Source organism: Phocoena phocoena, chromosome 15 (assembly GCF_963924675.1).
Source record: "Phocoena phocoena chromosome 15, mPhoPho1.1, whole genome shotgun sequence".
Taxonomy (NCBI): Eukaryota; Metazoa; Chordata; class Mammalia; order Artiodactyla; family Phocoenidae; genus Phocoena; species Phocoena phocoena.
The window spans coordinates 40,988,685-41,012,096 of record NC_089233.1 but is presented as its reverse complement, the minus strand read 5'-3'; the positions used below and the strand labels follow the sequence as shown (position 1 = coordinate 41,012,096).

General features: G+C 42.5%; 1 protein-coding gene and 1 pseudogene across 1 annotated transcript in view; one reads left to right on the top strand and one right to left on the bottom strand.

The window, feature by feature from the left end:
* Positions 1-23,412, bottom strand: part of CFAP61 (cilia and flagella associated protein 61) — a 250,975-nt gene that overhangs the window by 213,128 nt on the left and 14,435 nt on the right. Inside the window, exon 6 of the mRNA XM_065892819.1 lies at positions 12,651-12,783. Coding sequence (XP_065748891.1) covers positions 12,651-12,783 — 133 coding nt within the window. The remainder of the gene's footprint in view (positions 1-12,650; positions 12,784-23,412) is intronic.
* On the top strand, positions 16,903-17,873 carry LOC136134579 (3-hydroxyisobutyrate dehydrogenase, mitochondrial pseudogene; annotated as a pseudogene).

Sequence of the window (23,412 nt, the reverse complement as noted above, 5' to 3'; positions counted from 1 at the left end):
GGAAGGGGAAGGGGGCTGGAGATTGAGTTCAACCACCAGTGGCCAATGATTTAATCAGTCGTTAATGGAACCACCAGAGAAACCCCTAAACGATGGGGTTCAGGATCTTCTGGGCTGGTGAACACACTGAGGTGCTGGGCAGCGGCGAGCCCAGAGAGGGCATGGAAGCTCCCCGCCCCCTCCTCCCCACCTCCCCCCACGCACTTCTTCCATTTGGTCTGTTCCTGAATTGTATCCTTTACAACAAATCGATGATGGCAAGTAAAGTGTTCTCCTAAGTTCTGGGAGCCCTTTCCAGCAGATTGTCACACCCGAGGAGGGGGTCATGGGAAACTCTGATTTATAGTCGGTCAGTTGAAAGTACAGGTGACAACCTGGGTCTTGTAACTGGCATCTGACAGGGGCAGGGGACAGTCTTGTGGGCCTGAGTCCTTAAACTGTAGGGCCTGTGCTAAGTCTGGGCAGTGTCAGAAGTGAATCAAACTGCAGGACACCCAGCTGGTGTCTAGGAAGCTGGAGAGTTGGCTGGTATGGGGAAAATGCAACACATTTGGGGTCATAAGTATTGCGAGTAGAGGAAACAACTTATCTTTCTGTGAGTAACTAGCTGAGCTGAGCCTATTACTGGTACTGAAATATTATAAATTAACAACGAATTTTAATTCTATCAAATTTTAACACCACATTGAGAGATGACTGTGATTGAAATTCTTTATTATGTTCCATCGGTAATTCTGTATTTCATTCTTCTCTGCAAGGAAAGCATTTAGAATTTTAAAAGAGGCTAGAGAGAATGCAGAGTTCTTACGTTAACTAATCTTATTTGGTGGTAATTATTTTGCGATATGTACATAAATCAAAATGTTAGGTTGGACACCTTAAACTTATACAATGTTATGTGTCAATTATATCTTAATAAAACTGGAAAAAAAGGAAAATAAATAAATTTCACATAAATAATTCCTTTGATCATTATGTGGGTTTTAAGCAAATTCTGGTGACTGATTTGACTCTGACAGCTCTTATAAGAAACCAGCATTTACTGGATAGGTGCGATCCACCAGAATTCACACTTTATTTCTCGAGACAGCCATTCCATCCAAGAAGCAGAATGCAACAGGACTTCCCTGGTGGTGCAGTGGTTAAAAATCCGCCTGCCAATGCAGGGGATATGGGTTCAATCCCTGGTCTTGGAAGATCCCACATGCCGCAAAGCAACTAAGCCCACGAGCAACAACTACTGAGCCTGTGCTTCACAACTACTGAAGCCTGCACACCTAGAGCCTGTGCTCTGCAACAAGAGAAGCCACCGCAATGAGAAGCCCGTGCACCACAACAAAGAGTAGCCCCCGCTCATCGCAACTAGAGAAAGCCCACGTGCAGCAACGAAGACCCAACACAGCCAAAAATAAATAATAAATTAAAAAAAAAAACAAACTCAACAATCACCAGCATTCCCTGTTCCTAAGAAGGCAGCATCATTCCATAAATGCCCAGAGAAAATGGTTAATACTTGAACTTCCTAAAGTAGAGAAAGAAGCTACAACACTCCTTTAAACAACAGAGAAAAAAATTAGGTATTTAACTGTTTGTTCTCAAATGTTCTCTTCTGGTTTAAAACCACTTGTTCTCAAAGATGTGTTTGAAAAGTAAAGACTCCCTGTACTTTCTCCCAAATACTGGAATACAAAAAGAATTTTTAAAAATTGATTTTTTCCATGCATATTCTTTTCTTTACACGCTCCCCAAAATACTAGCTGTAAAAGGCTGGATTTACACAGTTGTTTTATAAAGCCATCGACACTTTAATAAAAGTCCAAAATACACATTTTAATTTTTTTCCCAAATAACAAGTGATCGTTTGTCTTGTTTGCATGTGTGAACAAAGGCTGGGTAGCCACAGTTGTCTGGCTTCTCTGTAATTTCAGGCCCAAGACTCAGGAGACGCTGATTAACCAATCCCTCTACCATATGTGCAGAGAGAGCCGGCCAGCCTCCCTCTCGGCAGGGAAAATTGGCATCCATCTTTGGTTCACATGGAGATGTCCTTCTCATCTAGAGCCACGCTGGCGCGATGCAACTTCCATGGCCTGAAATACCTTTTGCTGGCTTCATGGCAAGCTGCATGTGCATGATAAGAATGCATTATTTATAAGACCGCTGTTAGTAATGAGCTATTATACTAATGGCTCGTCATGTTTGGAATTTGATTCAAATGGCATGGATCACACATTCTGATGAAAATGAGAAAAACATGTTTCACCATTAGGAACAAAGATTTCACGTTCTCCAATTCTGCAACCTGTTATACTCCCATCTTTCATCTCGGGACTGTGACAATTCACAAAAGTTAAGAATGATTGACTCAACAGAGCGAGGACGTATTGTGGAAGTGTCTGCTTTTTCCTTTGGGTTTCTTTGGGATGACTGTTCCGATTTGAGAAACACTGTTCTTAAATATGAATTTGTGGGAGTATTCAAATGCATCTTTGTGTGTGTGTGTGTGTGTGTGTGTGTGGAAAAAAACTTATTTTTCTGGAAAAATAAGTTGATTTGATGGACTTTTTTTTCTTGTACAGTGAAAAGGCACTGATCGCTGGCTGCTGTCTGTATTCCAGGTAACCAATACTTTCCACCACAAAGGTGCCTTTAATTATCTCACGTTGGAGAGCAAACTGGGAGTTTGTTGTTGTCCTTGGTTTTCCCTGAGGATCCATATGATGATGCATAAGGCTCAGATCGCTATAAACCACGTGTGCAGTGGCCACACCTTCACAAGCAGGACCATTTATAGGCCTGTATGCACTGCATCGTTCATGCTTCCATCTAAAAAGCTCCACGTCACCCGCCCCTTCTGGTTGCCCTCATTGTGACAACTTCCAGCTCTGATCCTTCCTGCCTGATGTCTAAGGCATGGCTGCGCTGGCAGGCTCTGCCCCAGGGCCTCCTCGGATCGCTACTGCCCACGCCACAGATGCTGCCAAGGCAGACGCTCTGCCCATCTGTCTCTAGGAGCTGCCCTTGGCCTCCAACCGCCCTGCCCTGAAATCGCAGTTTGGAGTAAACACCAGATGTCAAGGTCAGCCAGGATAAAGTTATGAAAAGCAACTTGCAGCAAAGTGATGACTCAGAACTCCTCCAAAGTTGCAATTAAGTCAAAGAAAGTGCTCGCAGTTAAAAACCTTTAGTTGAGGGCCCCTCAACGGTGCAGACATGGCTCTCAGGCCTGTGACTGCCATGGACGGGTTTGGGAAGGGACAGGCTTGGTGTACTATGTCCCGTTATCTCTGGTCACCTAAAAGTATAGTGTGCTGGTTAATGCCTAATCGGCATCGTAGGGAAAAGCTTAATTGTAACATTTGCCAATTTCTGTGGTGTAAATATTCCCGTTGCAGCCCATTGTAAGCTCTTGGTGTGATGTCACTGAGTAGAGAATTGGGAGAAGACGCACAGTAGCTGTAGTTACAGTATTTCCACTCTGCAGAGACCACAGACATAAATGACCCCAAGAGGACAAATAAGAGTAAAACAATTAAAAAGTAATGAATTTTGAGGATTTATTAATTTTGTTTTTAGAATAATTTACTACACTGTTAGTTGATATAACTTAATTTTTGACAATGGCCGTGTTTAACAAGCAGCTTGCCAAGTTCCTAAAGATTTAGCAACTGGCTCTCGTGAGCCAAGGTGAGAGAGCTCCAGCACACTGCTGCCAAAAGGCAGGTCTGAGGAAGCCCAGGTGGTTGGGAGGAGGGTCCTGGCAGGTAGGTGGTAGGGTGGTGACTGCACTGATCTTGAACCCAAAAAGGCTTAAGACACCTGATAGGGCTTGGTGAAGACCAGAGTTTCACTCCCAGATCCTAGGCTGGTTTGCTCACTGTTGACAGGTCCTGTTCCTGCCCTTCCATTTAAGGTTGAGGCCCGTGGTCACATCTCCATGGGACACACAATCTCTGATGTCTGAGGCAGCACGGCCTCTCAGAGATCAGGCTGGACTCCGTTTGTGTCTTTGGAGACACCAAAGGATCCCTGCGGGGTTGGGACTGCAACTTTCAGCCTACAACTTTCCTCTGATATTTACACACACTGAAAGTTTGTAACACATGACAAGAGAGGGAAGGAACTGAGAGAAGAGGTCACTGCAGCTGCTCTTCACAAGAACTAACTCAAGAGATTTGGGTTCAAACTCGCACCTTGAAACCAAAGAATTAAAAGCCTTCTCCAGAGTGAGGTCAGCATCATGGTGGTAAAAGACATCCCTTATTTTTGTCCCCTGCTCAACAGCAAATATTCGGCATCCATCCATGAACAGAAGTGCCTTTGAAGGAGCCGTGGGATCCAGCACCATCCACCAAGGGGCCTGGGAGGAGTCTTGTCCACCTTTGCATCAGGAAATAGGCAGACAGACCTCGGTCACAGCTGTGGACCCTGCAGAGGCCGCTGAACTGCCTCTAGCCTCTCTCAGCCTCAGTCCAAGAGCCCCTGAGAACAGTGACTTAGACGATCACTCATGGATGAGAGAGCCTTTGATGAAGTTCAGGTTTCCCGAGGAGAAGTTTCAGCTCCATTGGAGCAAAAAAGATACCAGTTTGGATGCCGTGGAGTGGGTAAGACAAAGAGTCTGCCTTTCCCCACAGCACCCATCCTCCAAGGCAGTACAGCTAAGGGCCAAGAATTATCCCCCTAATTTATCCCGTGGCAGGTAAGGGGGAGACTGTGTAAGTGAGCACCTGGCTTCCCTAGCTATGCAGGATGCTGCCAGAGGGGCTCATTTCTCTCTTGCCAGATCCAGAGTACTAAACTGGGAGCTCATGACTGGGGGGTGGAAGGAGCCTGGGACAGCAGCAGGTAGGACCCCCAGAGGACATTACCAGGCATCATGGATTCTATCAAGAAGCCCACCCACGAGCTACTGGGAATATTTCACCCATGGATCCTGCCAGCCCGCCCACGAGCACCCCCAGTGCTCCACGTGCCTTACGCACACACCAGCCCACCTTGTGGCAGCTCCCTGTGTGTACTCCTGATGGTGCCATGAGCAGACTTTGGCAGATGGCTAAGGAGCATATGGAGAAAGTTGGCCCAATCTGTGGGCCAGGAAGAGACCACAAATTTGAGCTGTAGTGCCACCTTTGGGAATACAGAAGCACTCGACCTGGTGCTTTGCAGGGTCCAGAGAAGACATAGAGGCTTAAGAATTCTGCCACGAGAGAGCAAGAAGCATGGAGCAGGCATACCCATAGAAGGTCTGAGGAAGCCTCAGAATCTCTAGCAGAGCTGAGAGAAGTTATTTCTCCTCCAAATACCAGAGGAGGTGACTGCTATTCAAATGTGAAGACAGCAATGCAAAACTCAATGACCATGAAAAATCAAGGAAGTATGACACCACCAAAGGGTCACAATAGTCTTCTGGTAACTGAACCCAAAGACAAGAGTAAATGGTAAATCTCCAATTTACCAGATAAAGAATTCAAAATAGCTGTGTTAAGGAGACTCAGTGAGCTACAAGAAAACAAAGACAATTATTCAACAAAATCAGGAAAACGACACACAAACAAAATGAGAAGTTGAACAAAGAGAGCGAAACCATAAAAAGAACCAACCAGAAATTCTGGAGCTGAAGAATCAACAAATGACATGAAAATGCAACAGAGAGCATCAACAGCAGACTTGATCAATCAGAAGAAAGAATCAATGAGATTGAATACGGGAACTTTAAACGTATCAAGTCAGAGGAGAACATAGTAAAAAGAATGAAAAGGGTCATAGGATGGTATCCTATGATTTATAGGATACGATCCAAAGGACCAATTTGTGAATCACCAGAGTTCCAAAATGAGAAGAGAGGGAGAAGGGGGCAGAGAGTTTATTTAAAGAGATAATGGCCAAGAAAATCCCAAATCTGGGGAGAGATATAGATATCCAAGTTCATGAAGCTCATTGGTCACCAAATAAAATCAACTTAATGAGATCCTCTCTCAGCTCGGTGCTTTGTGACCACCTAGAGGGGTGGGATAGGGAGGGTGGGAGGGAGGGAGATGCAAGAGGGAAGAGATATGTGAACATATGTATATGTATAACTGATTCACTTTGTCATAAAGCAGAAAATAACACACCATTGTAAAGCAATTATACTCCAATAAAGATGTTAAAAAAAGAGATCCTCTCAAAGACACATTATAATAAAACTCAAAAATCAAAGACAAGAGGAGAATCTTAAAAGCAGTGGGAGAAAAACATCTTGGGACTTACAAGGTAACCCCCCATAACACTGTCAGCAGATTTCTCAGCAGAAACCTTACAGGCCAAGAGTTAGGATGATATATTCAAAGCGCTGAGAGAAAAAAACTGCTAACCAAGAATACTTTACTCAGCAAAGCTGTCCTCCAGAAATTAAGGAGAAAGACTTTCCGAGACAGACAAAAGCTGAGGAAATTCATCACGACTAGACCTGCCCCACAAGAAATGCTTAAAGGAGCTCTTCAAGATGAAATGAAAGGATGCTAATTAATAACATGAAAATATATAAAAATATATACAACACAATAGTAAAGGTAAGTATATAGTCAAGTTCAGGATATCCTAAAACTTTAATATGGTGAAGCATTAACCATGTAACTCTAATGTAGGTATTAAAGGACAAGAATTTTAATATTTTAATAACTATAGCTACAATAATTTAGTAATGAATATGTAATATAAAAAGAGATAAATTGTGACATTAAAAACATAACAGGGGAAGTAAAAGGGTAAAATTTTTGTGTGCAATTGAAATTAAGTCTTTAGTGTAAAATAGACTGTTATATCCGTAAGATGGTTTATGTAAGCCTCAATGGTAACCACACAGCAAACATCTACAGTAGATTCACAACAGATAAAGAAAAAGGAATCAAAGCATCTCGTTACAGAAAATCATCAATTCATAAAGGAAGGCAGCAAGAAAGGAATAAAGGAACAAGGGTACTACAAAACAGCCAGAACACAATAAGATGGCATTAGTAAGTCCTTACCTATAATTACTCTAAATGTAAATGAATTTTATTCTCCAATCAAAATATACAGAGTGGCTAGATGGATAAAAAGCAAGACCCAACAATACACTGCCTACAAGAGACTCACTTCAGCTTTAAGGACACATATAGGTTCGAAGCGAAGAGATGGAAAAAATATTCCATGCAAGTGGAAACAAAATGAGAACAGGGGTAGCTATGCTTATACCAGACAAAACCGACTAAGCCAAAAACACTAACAAGAGACAAAGAAGGTTATTATATAATGATAAAGGAGTCAATTCATCAAGAAGATATAACAATCATAAATATATATACAGTCAACACTGGAGCGCCTAAATATATTAAGCAAATACTAACAGGTATAAAGGGAGAAATAGACAACATTCCAATAATAGCAGGGGACTTCAATACCTTACTTGCAACAATGGATAGACCATCCAGAGGGAAAATGAACAAGAAAATGTTAGAGTTGGTTCATACTTTAGATAAAATCAACCTAACAGACGTGTACAGAACATCCCATTCAAGAGCAGCAGAGTACAAATTCTTCTCAAGAACACATGGAACATTTTCCATGATACATCATATGATAGATCACAAAATGAGTCTTAGCAAATTTAAGAAGATTTAAATCATACCAAGTATTTCTCCCAACTACAGTGGTATTGAACTAGAAATCAATAACAGGAGGAAAGCTGAAAAATTCACAGTATGTGGAAATTTTAAAATACACTCTTGAAAGACCAAGAGGTCAAAAAAGAAACAAAAGGGAATCAAAAAATATCTTGAAACAAGCAAAAATGGAAATACAGTAAACCAATTTGGGGATGCTGCAAAAGCAGTTCTAAGAGGTAAGTTTATAGTGGTAAATGCCTACATTGAGAAAAAAGAAAGATCTCAATAAACAACCTAACTGTATGCCTCAAAGATCTAGAAAAAGAAGAACAAATTAAGCCCAAAGTTAGCAGAAGGAAGAAAATAACAAAGATCAGAGCAGAAATAAATGAAATAGAGACCAGAAAAATAATAGAAAAACTAAGAGCTGTTTTTTTAAAAGGTAAACAAAATTGACAACCTGTTAGCTAGACTAAGAATAAGAGAGAAGACTGAAATAAAATCAGAAAGGAAAGAGTAGACATTACAACTGATGCCATAAATACAAAGGGTAAAAGATTACTAAGAAAAATTATATACCCCAAAATTGGATAACCTAGAAGAAACAGATAAATTCCTAGAAATAGACAAGCTACCTAGACCGAATTATGAAGAAATAGAAAATATCGACAGACAAATAACAAGTAAGGAGATTGAATCAGTAATCAAAAACTTCCCAATAAAGAAAAGCCCAGGATCAGAGGGTTTCACTGGTGAATTCTAGCGAACATTTAAGGAAGAATTAATGCCAATCCTTCTTGAACTCCTCCAGAAAATTAAGGAGGAGGGATCATTCCTATCTCATTTTATAAGGCAAGCATTACCCTGATATCAAAGCCAAATAAGAACATTACAAGAAAAGAAAACTACAGATAAATATCCCTGATAAATACAGATGCAAAAATTCTCAACAAAATATTGATATTAGCAAACTGAATTCAACAGCACATTAAAAGGATCATACACCATGATCAAGCAGTACTTATCCCTGGGATGCAAGGAGGTTCGATACATGCAAATCAATAAATGTGATACACCACATTAATAGAGTGAAAGATTAAAATCGTATGATCATCTCAATAGATGTAGAAAAAGCATTTGACAAAATATAACATCCTTTCATGATTAAAATGCTCAACAGATTGGGTATAGAAGAAACATACTTCAACATAACAAAGGCCAATAATAACAAGCCCACAGCTATCATCATACTCAATGGTTCAAGATTGAAAGCTTTTCCTCCAATCAGGAACAAGACGAGGGTGCTCAGTCTCGCCATTCCTCTTCACCAAAGTAATAGAATCCTAGCCAGAGAAATCAGGCAAGGAAAAGAAATAAACTGCATCCAAATCGGAAAGGAACATACAAAATTGTCTTTGTTTGTAGATGATATGATCTTACATACAGAAAATCCTAGAGACTCTACCTAAACACTGTTAAAACTAATCAACAAATTCAGTAAGGTTGTAGGACGCAAAATCAACACACAGAAATCAGTTGCACTTCTATACACTAGAAATACAATCTCTGAAAAAGAAATACTGAAAACAGTCCCATTCATAATAGCATCAAAAACAATAAAATACCTAGGAATAAATTTAACTAAGGAGATGAAAGATCTGTACACTGAAAACTACAAGACTTTGATGAAAGAAAATGAAGAAGACAGAAATAGGAAAATACCCTGTGTTCATGGACCAGAAAAATTATATGCTGTCAAAATGTCCATACTGCTCAAAGCCATCCATAGCTTCAATTAATCCCTATCAAAATTCCAAAGGCATTTTCATGGAAACAGAAAAAAAAATCATAAAATTTGTATGGAACAACAAAAGACCCCCAAAGGCCAAAGCAACATTGAGAAAGAAAAACAAAGCCAGAGGCATCACACTTCTGATTTCAAGCAATATTACAAAGCTATGGTAATCAAAACAGTACATGGGGGCTTCCCTGGTGACTCAGTGGTTGAGAATCCACCTGCCAATGCAGGGGACACGGGTTCGATCCCTGGTCTGGGAAGATCTCACATGCCGCGGAGCAACTAAGCCCATGAGCTACAACTACTGAGCCTGCGCTCTAGAGCCCACGAGCCACAACTTCTGAGCCCACGTGCCACAATTACTGAAGCCCATGTGCCTAGAACCCATGCTCCACAACAAGAGAAGCCACCACAATGAGAAGCCTGCACACCGCAATGAAGAGTAGCCCCTGCTCACTGCAACTAGAGAAAGCCCGCATGCAGCAATGAAGACCCAACGCAGCCAAAAATAAATAAATTAAAAATAAATTAAAAAAAAGTACATTACTGGCATAACAGATACATAGACCAATGTAACAGAATAGAGAGTCCAGAAATAAACTCCCACATTTACAGTCAACTAAAATTTGACAAGGGAGCCAAGAAGACTCAATGGAGAAAGGGTAGTCTCTTCAATAAATGGTGCTGGGAAAACGAGATAATCATACGGTGAAGCATGAAATTGTACCCTTATCTTATGCCACTGACAAAAATGAACTGGAAATGGATTAAATACTTAAACATAAGACCTGAAACTATAAAAGTCCTAGAAGAAAACATAGGGGAAAGCTTCTTGACATTAGTCTTGGCAACAATTTTTTTGATATAACACCGAAAGCACAAGCAACAAAAGCAAAAATTAGTGAGACTATATCAAACAAAAAAACTTCTACACAGCAAAAGACACAACAAAATGAAAAGGCAACCTACAGAATGGGAGAAAATATTTGCAAATCATATATCTGATAAGAGGTTAATATCCAAAATATACAAAGAACCCATACAACTCAATAGCAAAAAGCCACACAACCCAATTTTAAAATGGGCAGAGGAACTAAATAGACATTTTTCTAAGAAGACATCCAAATGGCCAACAGGTACATGAAAAGATGGTCAATATCACTAATCATCAGGGACATGCAAATCAAAATCACAATAAGATTATCACCTCACACCTGTTAGAATGGCCACCATCAAAAGACAAGAAATGGGACCTCCCTGGTGGTTCAGTGGTTAAGACTCTGAGCTCCCAATGCAGGGGGTGCAGGTTCTATCCCTGGTTGGGGAACTAAGATCCCACGTGGTGCACAGTGCGGCCAAAAAAAAAAAAAAAAAAACCCACCAAAGACAAGAGATAACAAGTGTTAGCAAGGATGCAGGGAACTCTTGTGCACTGTTGGTGGGGATGTAAAGTAGTGCAGACACTATGGAAAACAACATGGAGGTTCCTCAAAAAATTGAAAATAGAACTACCATATGATTCAGCAATTCCACTTCTGGGTATATATCCAAAGGAAATGAAAACAGGGTATTGAAAAGATCTCTGCACTCCCATGTTTACTGCAGTATTATACACAATAGGCAAGATATGGAAACAACCTAAGTGGCCATCAACAGATGAACGGATAAAGAAGATGTGGTATGTATGTATGTATGTACATATGTATGTATACATATATATGTGTGCATATATGTAGTGGATATTATTCAGCCATGAGAAAGAAGGAAATCCTGCCACTTGTGACACCAAGGATGGACCCTGAGGATATTATATTAAGTGAAATAGGTCAGACAGAGAAAAACAAATACTGTATGATACTGCTTTTATGTGGAATCTAAAAGGGTTGAACTCAAAGAAACAGAGAGTTGAATGGTGGCTATGAGGGGTTAGGTGCGGGGCGAAGGGGAGGTGTTGATTAAAGGATACAAATTTCCAGTTATAAGATGAACACATTCTGGGGATCTAATGTACAGCGTGTTGATTATAGCTAATAATACTCTATGATATACATGGAAGTTGTTAAGATAGTAGACTTTAAATGTTTTCACCACAAAAGAAAACGGTAATTATGTGACATGATGGAGATGTTAGCTAATGCCATGGTGGTGATCATTTTGCAATATATAAGTGTGTCAAACTACTGCATTGTACACCTTAATCTTATACAATGTTATATGTCAATTATATCTCAGTAAAGCTGGAAAATAAATAAATAAAGGCCTTCTCCAAAAAACAAAGACCTGACAAAACTGAATAGGTACAGCTGCATCGTTAAAAGCCCTTATTTGGGTCTGTATGAATCATTTTAATTATCAGTAGTTTTTGTTTCATAGTGTAAGACATGGTTTTTCAAAATGGCGCTGCTGGGCCCAAATATTTCCTGACCCTTCCTTCTGTCAGCAGCCTGGAGCTAAAGGTCAAATGACAATATTTGAAAGCAAGTCCTTAAAAGACCATGCAGAAAACTAAATATGAAAGAATAAAAATGTAGCTGAAATGTAGAAGAAACAGCTCTCATGGACTAGTATATCAGAATCTAATTTTCAGGGCCAGTTCTTACCTTAAGAAACTAATGCCCATGTATATTTAAATTAACCCTGTTCTTCACCTGATGTGTTTTCCATCATGTAGATAAATGTTTTACCACCTGGACTGCACATTGGAATTATGTGGGGAGCTTTTTAAATATACTGATGTGCTCTACCCCAAAAGATTGCTTTCATTGGTCTCAGTGCATCCTGGCATCAGAAATTTTTTCTGAGATAGAATTCACCTACTGAAACCAAGGGTAATCATCAGTTAAATCCATCACACCTGGAGCCCACCGTCATGCTCAAGCTCGCTTTAACTGTTGCTACCAAAGACTGGCATATCCTCCAAGGCGCACATAGCCCAAATGATAAGATGTTTGCCCGAGTTGTTTTCCAGGAACTTGGAGTCAGCTGCATCTAGTTCGAGCTGGAGCCTGTTAAGACTGGGCATCTGGAAGGACCTCGTAAGACCTGAAAACCTAAAGTGGGAACCCTGGGGAGGTGGGTGATGGCACAGCTGGGAGGAAGGCCGGGCACACCACCTAGAAGGAGGAAGGGAGGCAGCTCCCGGGATGCTCAGCAAACCGGGACCAGGGCTGCTCACTTCTGTCATCCCTCTCCCTCAGCGGGCCCCCAGGTGGTTCATCACGCACCTCACACACGATGGCATGATTCTCTTCATCTTGGGCCTCTATGAGTTCAGCCAGGAAGTATTCGCCATAAGTCTCCTTCAGGATGGTGTCATGGTGCAGGAATATTGGCACGAGGTCGTCGTGATCTTCCACCCTGTTTACCGGAAAGGCTTAAATTCAGTGCTGGTTCCTCTGCTTGCTCCTGCCACCCTGTTCTAAATGCCAGGGATAGAGCAACACGCCCACGAAATGAACTTACATTCTAATGGGGGGAACACACAACAAAAATGTAACACACAAATCACCTGGAACATTTCAAAGAGTGGTAAGTTGCTTTGGGATGGAGAGTGATGGGGTCAGGGAGTGACACTTGAGTGAGACCTGAGTGGAGACGGGGAGGAAGCTGTGTCGAGAATTGGAGGTGGGATGTCCCAGGCAGAGGGGACACGCTCGGCCCTGCTGGGCGTGGACTGCAGGGCAGCATCGCTCACGAGCCAAAGGACAGCAAGGTGGGCACAGCACCTCCCAAAAGTGCTCCAAGGAGCACTGCTTCTATGATATTGCTCCCAGCAGCCCTTCCTCCCCTTAGAAGAAACCCACTGTCTAAAAACACTTTTCTGCTATAGTGTCCCTCATGGATCGTCACAGTTATAAAGACTCTGGGAATTACTAAGGTAAAGAATATTTAAGCTTGTTTATGCATTCCTCCCAACAGGCCCATGGTACCCTTTACGCCTAAAACGTCTCTCTACTTCCATGGAGGGGGAGATGCTGGCTTGAAGGTAACGAAGCTCTGCTCACTATCTTGGGCACGTCTACCTCAAGCCTCCTTCTCAGGACCTCTACCGTGACCTCAACCACCAGTGTGGGTGGGGAGAGGAGGACCCAAGAACCAGGTTTACAGCAGCATGAGGACGCTGGTCCTTGGTCTCCATTTTGCTGCCATATTCCACATCCCTTTCTTCTTTTTAGCAGATTCGTGATTAAGTCTACTCTATTTTACCTGTCTGGGATGTTCTTATACATTTTCCTGGTCCTTTTCTTTTAAAATGTTCCATGTTCATATTATATTTTTCTAGTGTAACTGATTTGGCTACTACCTTTATCCTCCCTCCCCCTTATTTCATTACTCTGACATCTTCATCATCCCACTTTATCTTCCAATATGTTCCCTTTGATGTTAATAGCAGCTCCATCTAATGAGTGACAAAGACTCCGTAACCAGACCCTAGCCTAGTACACCCTGAGCCTCTTTTCCACTAGGCCTGAAAAGACATGAACAAACACTAACAGTTCCTAACAGCTCAAGGCCACATCCCTAGAAGGACCTGAGACCCCCTTAAAGTGCCTGCCTGAGAAAGCTCAGGGCTGCCAGAAGAAGTTCCTGTTTGTTCCAGTGACACCTGAGGATAAGGCCCCACCTCCCAGCCTCTTTGGGAGGGCAGGAGCCTAATTTCCATCAGGGCTAGTGAGTGACTCAGATGGGTCTCACAGGGACCAGCCCTGCCTTCCCATTTTTTGTAATTTGTCACTTCCCTGACTCTACTGAGACCCTGCTCACTCCCCACCCAGCTCCCTCATTTTCTCTTTATTTTATTTAATTTTATTTATTTATTTATGTTTTCTTTTCCCTCCTTCTCTCTTCAAAAGGCCCAGTCACCGTGGAGCAACTAAGCCCGTGAGCCACAACTACTGAGCCCGCATGCCACAACTACTGAAGACTGCGCACCACAACTACTGAAGCCCGCACGCTGCAACAAAGAGTAGCCCCCACTCGATGCAACTAGAGAAAGCCGGCGTGCAGCAATGAAGACCCAATGCAGCCAAAAATACATAAATTAAAATTAAAAAGAAAAAAAGGCCCGGTCACCTCTGTACAAATCAGAGTTCAGTCCACCCTGGATGTTTCCCCCTATCGCAACGGTTATTACGGATTAAAATCTGTCCTTACCAGCATCCGGCTTTGTCGACCTTTGACATCTGCACACCCTGGAGCCCACAGCCCAGGGGCAACAGTGACAGCCAACGTGGATGGGGCCCTACCGCACACACTGACAGCGCTGGGACGCCGTCGCTCGGCCTGTTTGCAGGTGCGGACGTGGCCCAAGGGGGCGCCTCTGGGGAGAGACCCCTGCTCCACGCTGGCAACTCCCAGCCCTCTAATTCAGCCTCTGCCTCTCCTGGTTGAGAAAGTGGCCCGGTCCGCTCGCTGCTGAGCCTTGGTTTCTCACCTGCACAAGGGCAGGTACGAGGAGAGCGGGAGGGTACAGTGTGGGGACGCCCTCAAGGTCACTCTCTCTCGGGCAGGCAGTCGGCCCCCAGCAGCATCTGCTGTGGGAAATTTCACAGTCCCCCCACCATCTGATATGCCCCGAAACCCCCATCAGCTGCCTCTACCTGAGAGCCCAGGACCTCAGCTGGAAGGGCCGAGAAGGCCCCAGTGCATTCCAGAAACCCCTCACTTCCCCGCAAAACCACCCGCAAAAAGGTGCTGCTAATGGAGATGGCTTTTCTCTGTAAAAAGAGTCCTGGACGATATTGGTTAAGAAAAAACAAAACAAGAAGATTGTAGGAGAGAACAGCCAACAAATCCACTTTCAAATATCCTGCCAAAAAATAAAGTCCACATCAGTATTTATTAACAGAGATAATTATTTTAAATTATGTGAAAGTAATTCAATATCCTAATCTTCTTAAGTGGATCAAGACAGCTATCACTGTGTACCATGGGCTTTTATCTATATGATGGACACAAAAATACTACTTTGTGGTATAAAAATCAGGAATAAAGGTTCAGAGAGACCCGGGGCCGTAAGCCTAATCAAGAGCCCTCGGCAGCCCGTGAACAAAGTGATCCATAATCACACCTCAACACTTATTCTTCTGGGAATAAGAAGAAAACATCCAAATCATGGAGCTCTGAAGAGTCTCTCCCTTCAGCCCTCCCCCAAAATGGATAAGGAGGAACTTGTTCTAAGAAACGCATTCCTTGGGGTAATCGATGATTTATTATCTTGCATCAGCCCCGGTGCTAATGATGAAGTATGACATCAGCCTCGCAGAGTCTCAAATGGCATATGACAAAGTCCAGCCCCCTGGAAACAGACACCCTGGCTACTGAAAACAATTCATTCAGTAAAATGTTTAAATTTGAGCACTGCCTGCCGCTCGGATAGGAGAGCCACAGCTTCCTGTGGAGCCGCTGGGCACAGCAGGGCCACGTGCCCAGCGCTTCCATGACCCCCAGAGTTTAGGTGGTGATGATTATGAAGGTTAGGGTTGACCAACACGAAGTACAATGAGGCTGACACCGCTGAATAAGGATCAGCCTTCCTTTGGAGCTTCCAGCCACCACGTGCTTGGAGAAGGGGACCACGTGCGTGTTAATGTAATTGATTACAGACGATTTTATTTTAACTTGTTTGGAGGAAACAAAAGGTCCATCCCATAGAAACGGGTTTGATCATCCAGGCCCTTAAATGTCCACTAAACTCTGAAAAACATGCTAGTGAAAATGGGGCGGGATCCAAAGCTGAAGAAAATCAACAGCCTCTCAGGACACCTCACTTGGGGCTTGGGTGTCCTGTAAACCCAGAAGAAGGCAAGGTGAAGGATGACAGGGCCCTGGTGGCTGTCACTGTCTTCCTCAGAGGTGGGGAGAAGGGAGAACAAACTCACTCACCACTTCCACTACATCAGTGAACGGGGCTTTCAAGGAGCAGCGCAATGCCAGACCCCAGGGCACTTGCCCAGCCGGCTGGCACTGTCCCGTGGTGGCAGGTGGACCTCTCAGCATCTGGACCACTCTTCTGTAGCATCACAAGCCTAGAGGAGAACCTACAGGTGGCTTCCCTGGATGCGGGAGGTGTGCGTTGTTTCCTTGCCAGCAAAGAAACCACTGCGAACTCACAGATGGTAAGTTCCTGCTTAGGGGCCGTAAGGACGGCCGCAACCCATCTTTGCGTTCAGAATACTGGCATGGCCTCCTCTCTCCTGTCTGATGGCAACTTCCACAACCAGAGAGGATCCGAATTTCATTAGCTAGACTTAAAAATGTACCATTGGAAAAGTGATTCTGATATTTAAATGCCATAAATATTGTATTTATTTAAGCCTGAGTGTGTATATATGTGTGCATGTTCTTTAAGAAATCAATGAATAGCTGCAGCCGATCCCACCCGCTGCACTACGCACCCCAGCAGTCAGTGGGTGAGCCGGGAGCTGCAGAAGTCACCACGGGGAGGCGGGGTGGGGGCAGCATGGCAGCCTCATTATGGCTCCGTGGAGCCGCCAGCAGCAACCAGCAGTGGCCAGCCTTGCAGCAGTGTGTTCTAGGTCAGTGGCTTCTAAGACTCAAGTTGGATTCACTGGAGTAGGCAACATGGGGAATCCAATGGCAAAAAATCTCATGAAACATGGCTATCCACTCATTATTTATGATGTGTTCCCTGATGCATGCAAAGAGTTTCTAGATGCACGTGAACAGGTAGTGTCTTCCCCAGCAGATGTAGCTGAAATAGCTGACAGAATTATCACAGTGTTGCCCACCAGCATCAATGCGATAGAAGCTTATTCTGGAGCAAATGGAATTCTAAAGAAAGTGAAGAAAGGCTCACTGTTAATAGAGTCCAGCACTATTGATCCTATGGTTTTGAAAGAACTGGCCAAAGAAGTTGAGAAAATGGGAGCAGTTTTCATGGATGCCCGTTTCTGGTGGTGTGGGAGCTGCTCGGTCTGCGAACCTCACATTTATGGTGGGAGGAGTCGCAGACGAATTTGCTGCTGCTGCCCAACAGCTGCTGGGATGCGTGGGCTCCAATGCGGCATGTTGTGGAGCTGCTGGGAGTGGGCAGGCTGCAAAGATCTGCAACAACTTGCTGTTAGCTTAGTATGACCGGAACTGCTGAAGCTATGAATCTGGGAATCAGGTTGGGGCTTGACCCAAAACTCCTGGCTAAAATCCTAAATATGAGCTCAGGACGATGTTGGTCAAGTGACACTTATAATCCTGTACCTGGGGTGACGGGTGGAGTTCCCTCGGCTGATAACTATCAGGGTGGATTCGGAACAACACTCATGGCTAAGGATCTGGGATTAACACAAGACTCTGCTACCAGCACGAACAGCTCAATCCTTCTGGACGCTCAGGCCCATCAGATCTACAGGATGATATGCGTGAAGGGCTACTCCAAAAAAGACTTCTCATCCGTGTTCCAGTTTCTACGAGAGGAGGAGACGTTCTGAGTCTGCCCTTTGGCTGTGGATGCTGTTGGAAACCACACTCTATCTTGGAGCCCCTTATAGCTCACTCCACAAGTAAATGGGCTTAATCAAAGGTCACCTGTCTGCTTTTGATTGTCTAGGTCACAGTAAACCCTGGGATTTTTCACCCATATTTATTTAACTGCTTATTCTTTTTTTCTATTTAGCAAGGACATATTATCTGAATTTGTGTTTTTTTCTGCAAGCCACTGATGGTCTTTGCTAGCTAGCTGATTGACCTTTTCCAAAAGTCTGATTCCCGGGCACTGTCAGCTAAAACGCTGCCTACTCCAATCAGGATATTATTTACTCCACTTTACGAACAAAAGCAAATTTTTTTTCCACAGGATAAAACCTATCCTGGAGGAAAGAAAAGAAATCGGTGTGAGGAAAGGAGTTAGAGAAAGGGGAAGTATAGTGAATCACTCCCTGTGTCCCTCAGAAAGTTTGTCCTGTTAACCCAGTGGTGGTATTCTTGCATTCTGAGGTTACCGGTTCATTTTCCAGGAGTTGATAAGGCGAGAACTCCTTGCTGCATGCTATGTAATTTGGACTCTGTTACATTACCTTGGGGTGCCCCTCTTGTAACAACTCCCAATACTCAGCAAACTTTTATATTTTTGTACATTTGTACAGTACACTCTTACTACATAATTTTTGACTTCAAAAGAATAACATCTTTAGAACTGTTTCAGAGCCAATGATGATATGTGCTTTACATAATTATTATATTATCCTAAATATAACCATATTATTTTGAATTCAAATAAATTTCTATGTTGATAAAAAAATCAATGAATAAAGAAAAATTCAGAGAATCCAGTTTAGTGGTAGCGCTAAAAAATGCAATGTATTTGGCTTAAACCAACCCTTACCACGAACAGTTTCAACTTGGGGTTGGAGAACCTACAGTGGGCGCCAGCTAAGCAACTAGATTTTTCTTTTTATTCAGCTGTGTAAAACAAAGCACCTTTTTCTTTCCAAGATCTCTTGTGACCTCTAGTGGTCTTCTTTAGGAGAATCAAATCCATCATTTCTAAACCGTATATTCCATTCAAAACTTTAACATGGGTCTTGGAGCCATTTAGCTTCTACTCATTGGAAAATGTCATGATTTTACAAGTTATGGAGGACTTCGGAACGAAGTGCTTCAAAGCACATTCAGGGCCAATTAGAGGACCCTGCACTTACACCACTGGGATCTGATCCAAAAGTCTGTGTTGGCACACCATAGTTCCAGTTGGATTGTGAACCCAATTCTATTTGCTGGGTACTTATCAGGACTCAAGACGACTAGTGGTGAAATTCCTAACTGCCCTACAACTTCTTTCGAATGCTTTAGGATATGTATCACTTAAGCATCAGAATGTTCATTTACGTGAAATTGCTCAGAAGTCAAGCTTAAGTGGATTCCTAATAATTGTGAGACTATCAAACGCTTAATAAAAAGAACTGCTTTAAAAGGTGAGAAGTTAGCATTTAAAAAACACCACATCTTACATTTTAAAGTCCTAAATTGACCTAACATCCTAAATGTTGACCTAACTTAATTTTTATTATTAGCAAAAAAGCAGTACTATATAAAGGAAACTTTAAATTACTTTACAACACTGACTGACCGCACACAATCCTTTCCTTAGTGAGTCCTCTCCTATCCCTGTGAGGACTTGAAAAAGGTAGGTTTCCCCCCAGAAAGGCCATTCCAATAGCTTCTAAATCTGAGAACATCTCAAATCCACCACCAATGATTAATCAAGCCCATTACAGATTATAAAGATGTGTCTAGAAGCAGCTATGCTTTACTTCATATATTATGCAAAATACAGAACAGGAACTTCAGTAATTTGTGTCTAAGAAGAGGGGCACATTACAGCACAATTTTCCACATGGGTAAATCAAAGAAACGGGACTGGGGATTACAGCGTTAATTCGCTGGCTCCGAATGCGTTGCTAGGTAAATGGCAGAAGGATAATTACATCCCCAAACTCTTCACTGGTTTAGTGTCTTAAGAACTGTGTTCTTCACCATTAATTATCAGTGCAAGTAACAACTCATGAAACAGATGTTGAGAAATAAATGCGGGGGAAACAAGAGAAATGAGACAGCCTAAGTGGATGCATGGCCACGCCCATCTGACTCTGAAGTGGCCTTTTTTCCTGCATCCTTAAGGAGGGAGATCATCCACATAAGTACATTTTCCAGATACCTGAAGTCCTACACCTGTAAGTATCAAAAGTCTAATATGAACGCTGTGGACAGAGGGCCTCTTAAAATGTGTTACACTTCCCCTTCTGCAAGCAAAAGCATCAACTCTTATAATGTCAGTTATCTCTGTATTTCACTACTATATACTAAAAAGTTCCCTTTTTCTAAACATTCCTTCCTCATTACAAAGTATCCTCTGTCATCTCTTTGCCACCAGCACTATGTTCCTCTTGTGAATTGCTTCTTGCAGATTTTCTGGACCAGCAGGACATTTCACCCTCAGAGGCTGAATAAGCATGACCTCAGGGGAAGGAATTGTGAGGTTTAGTTCAGGCCAGGACAGCCTGTCCACATGAAGGTTAGCACTCATAACACTCAAGTTTTCAAGGGTAGAAGGAAGAAAGGAAGGAGGGGGTGGGAAGGAGGGAACTGGGAGACCAGCTTATAACCACCAGTTACCACGTGCTTCTAGGAGCCAGCACTGGGTGAGGCACACTCTACACCTGCCTTCTCCAGTGCCTTACATCCTTGAAATGACAAGTGGGGATCTGTGAGTAAGTTAGCAAAGATGTCACTCACTTTTTAAAAAGTGAAAGAAATAGGTGATTTTTCCCCCTGTGACTCATTTATTTTATAACTGGAAGTTTTTACCTCTTAATCTCCCTCACCTATTCCACTCATGCCCCTATGCCAGAAATAGGGGATTTTGAGATAGGCTGCCTCCACATATGTCAGTTTCAGTATTAGATTTATATATAATTTTCTATTACAATCATGTCTTGCTGAATATCTATGTCGAAAGTATATAAGCTTTAAAATGCCTCAAGAAAATGACAATTCCCATGACCCAAAGTTTGTATACTGCCTACACTTTAAGAAAATTCAGAGCTTCCAGGTTGGTGAACACGTGGAAGTTTGGGGAGAGTGGTGAGCCTGGAGGGGGCACGGAGGTTCTGAGCCCCTTCCCCACACCTTGCCCTGCGCACCTCTTCCATCTGACTGTTCCTAAGTTATATCCTTTTATAATAAACTGGTGACCTAGTAAGTGAAAAAAAAAACAAAAAAGACCTGGAAATGTGCCTACCTCAACTGTAACCATTCCCCTCTACCCTCCACCAAAGAACTGTCTGCTTTGCATGCACATGTTTAATCATCCATCTGGATAATTTCTAAACTGGAAATTATTTTAAATGCAACTATTTTCTACACTTAAAAAGGAACCTGTAAAATCGCGCTGAAACCCACAAGTATTTGGATAAATGCAAATTAAAACAACAAATTAGTATTGGAGACAGTTTTTTTGTTTGTTTTTTTGCGGTACGCGGGCCTCTCACTGTTATGGCCTCTCCCGTTGTGGAGCACAGGCTACAGATGCGCAGGCTCAGCGGCCGTGGCTCACGGGCCCTGCCGCTCTGCGGCATGTGGGATCTTTGCCGGACCGGGGCACGAACCTGTGTCCCCTGCATCGACAGGCGGACTCTCAACCACTGTGCCACCAGGGAAGCCCTGGAGACAGTTTTAATAACTGAAACATCCAGCATAAATGAAGGTGCAAGAAAATGAGACTCTATTGGTTAGGATATAAATTGACATGATTATTTTGGTTGAATAATTTGGTAGTATCTATTTTTAAATGTTAGTGTTTAATGCAACCTTACCCAGAAATTCCACTTGTAGGTATCTATACTACAGAGAAAAATAGCATGAATGCTTAAAAATATATGTACAAGGCTGTTTACCACAGCATTTCTTGTTATAGAAAAAAAAAAAGAGGACAAATTTCCATAAATAAGGAATATTTAAATGAATTATAGTAGAACCACATGATGAAATACCACAGAGCCATGAAAAAGAACAAAATTGATCTGGAAGGTGGATGAGCTGGTACCTTAAGTGGAAAATACAATTAACAGAACATATTATCATGACTATAGACATATATGTGCATATATATATATATATATATAGAGAGAGAGAGAGAGAGAGAGAGGGAGAGAGAGAGAGAGAGAGAGAGAGGGAGAGAGAGAGAGAGAGAGGGAGAGAGAGGGAGGGGGGGAGAGAGAGAGAGAGAGAGGGAGTGAGAATACACACATATACTCGCATTTGCATGTATGGTTACATACTCACATAGAAGACTGAAACAATGAGTAATTTTTTCTTTAAAATGTTTTCTGATTTGAAAATATAATTCATTTTATTAAATGAGTCCATGTCTCAAATTAATTAGCAAATGGCAGAAAAAAAATGAGAGATTTCTAAATGAAATGAAGACAAAATTACAGCAATTGTGAGACTACTTCAAAGATCCTAAGAAATTAATTTTCAGAAATTTCTCAAAACATAATTTAAAAAACTGCCAAGTGGCCAGAGGTAGAGCACTGGACTGAATGGCCAAGACTGGTGCAGAGGAGCCAAAGGGATGAGCCTGAGAGAAAGCTGAGGCCCAAATCCTAGAAGGGGCAGAGTTCAGAGCCACAACAACAAGAGGAAAGAAAAGAGAAGAAGCAAGTCAGGATGGGTGGGGGCTGGGGGAGGGGTCAGCGTCAGGGCAGGCAGCCACCCTCCCTCTCAACCAAAGTTCACTGGACTTTTCTTTAATAGGTATAGAATTACTCAAGTTATTCTTTTTTTTAAAGTAAATTTAATTATTTATTTATTTTTGGCTGCATTGGGTCTTCCTCGCTGCGTGCAGGCTTTCTCTAGTTGTGGCGAGCAGGGGCTGCTCTTCGTTGTGGTATGTGGGCTTCTCACTGCAGTGGCTTCTCTTGTTGCGGAGCATGGGCTCTAGGCGCGCAGGGCTTAGTAGTTGTGGCTCGCAGGCTCTAGAGCACAGGCTCAGTAGTTGTGGCGCGTGGGCTTGGCTGTTCCATGGCATGTGGGATCTTCCCGGACCAGGGCTCGAACCCATGTCCCTGCATTGGCAGGCGGATTCTTAACCACTGCACCACCAGGGAAGTCCTATTCTTATTTCTAAAATGAGTTTTGGTAGTTTGTGTTTGAACACAAATTGTTGAATTTATAGAGTTGTTGCAGTCTTCCCCTATCCTTTCAATGTCTATAGGATCTGTAATGATATCACCTCTTTCAATACTGATATCGGTGATATATCTTCTCTCTTTTTTTTCTTGGTCAGTTTGGCTAGTAGTTCATCAATTTTATTCATCTCATCTGTGTCTTTTAAATTACCAAATCCAACGGTCTCTTCTTTGTATTCAAATTATTTGATTTCCCTACTAATTATCTGATTTGCCACTTTAAGAATCTTTGACTTCTACAATACTCCTCTTCCAATTTTTCTTTACAATCATTAACGGC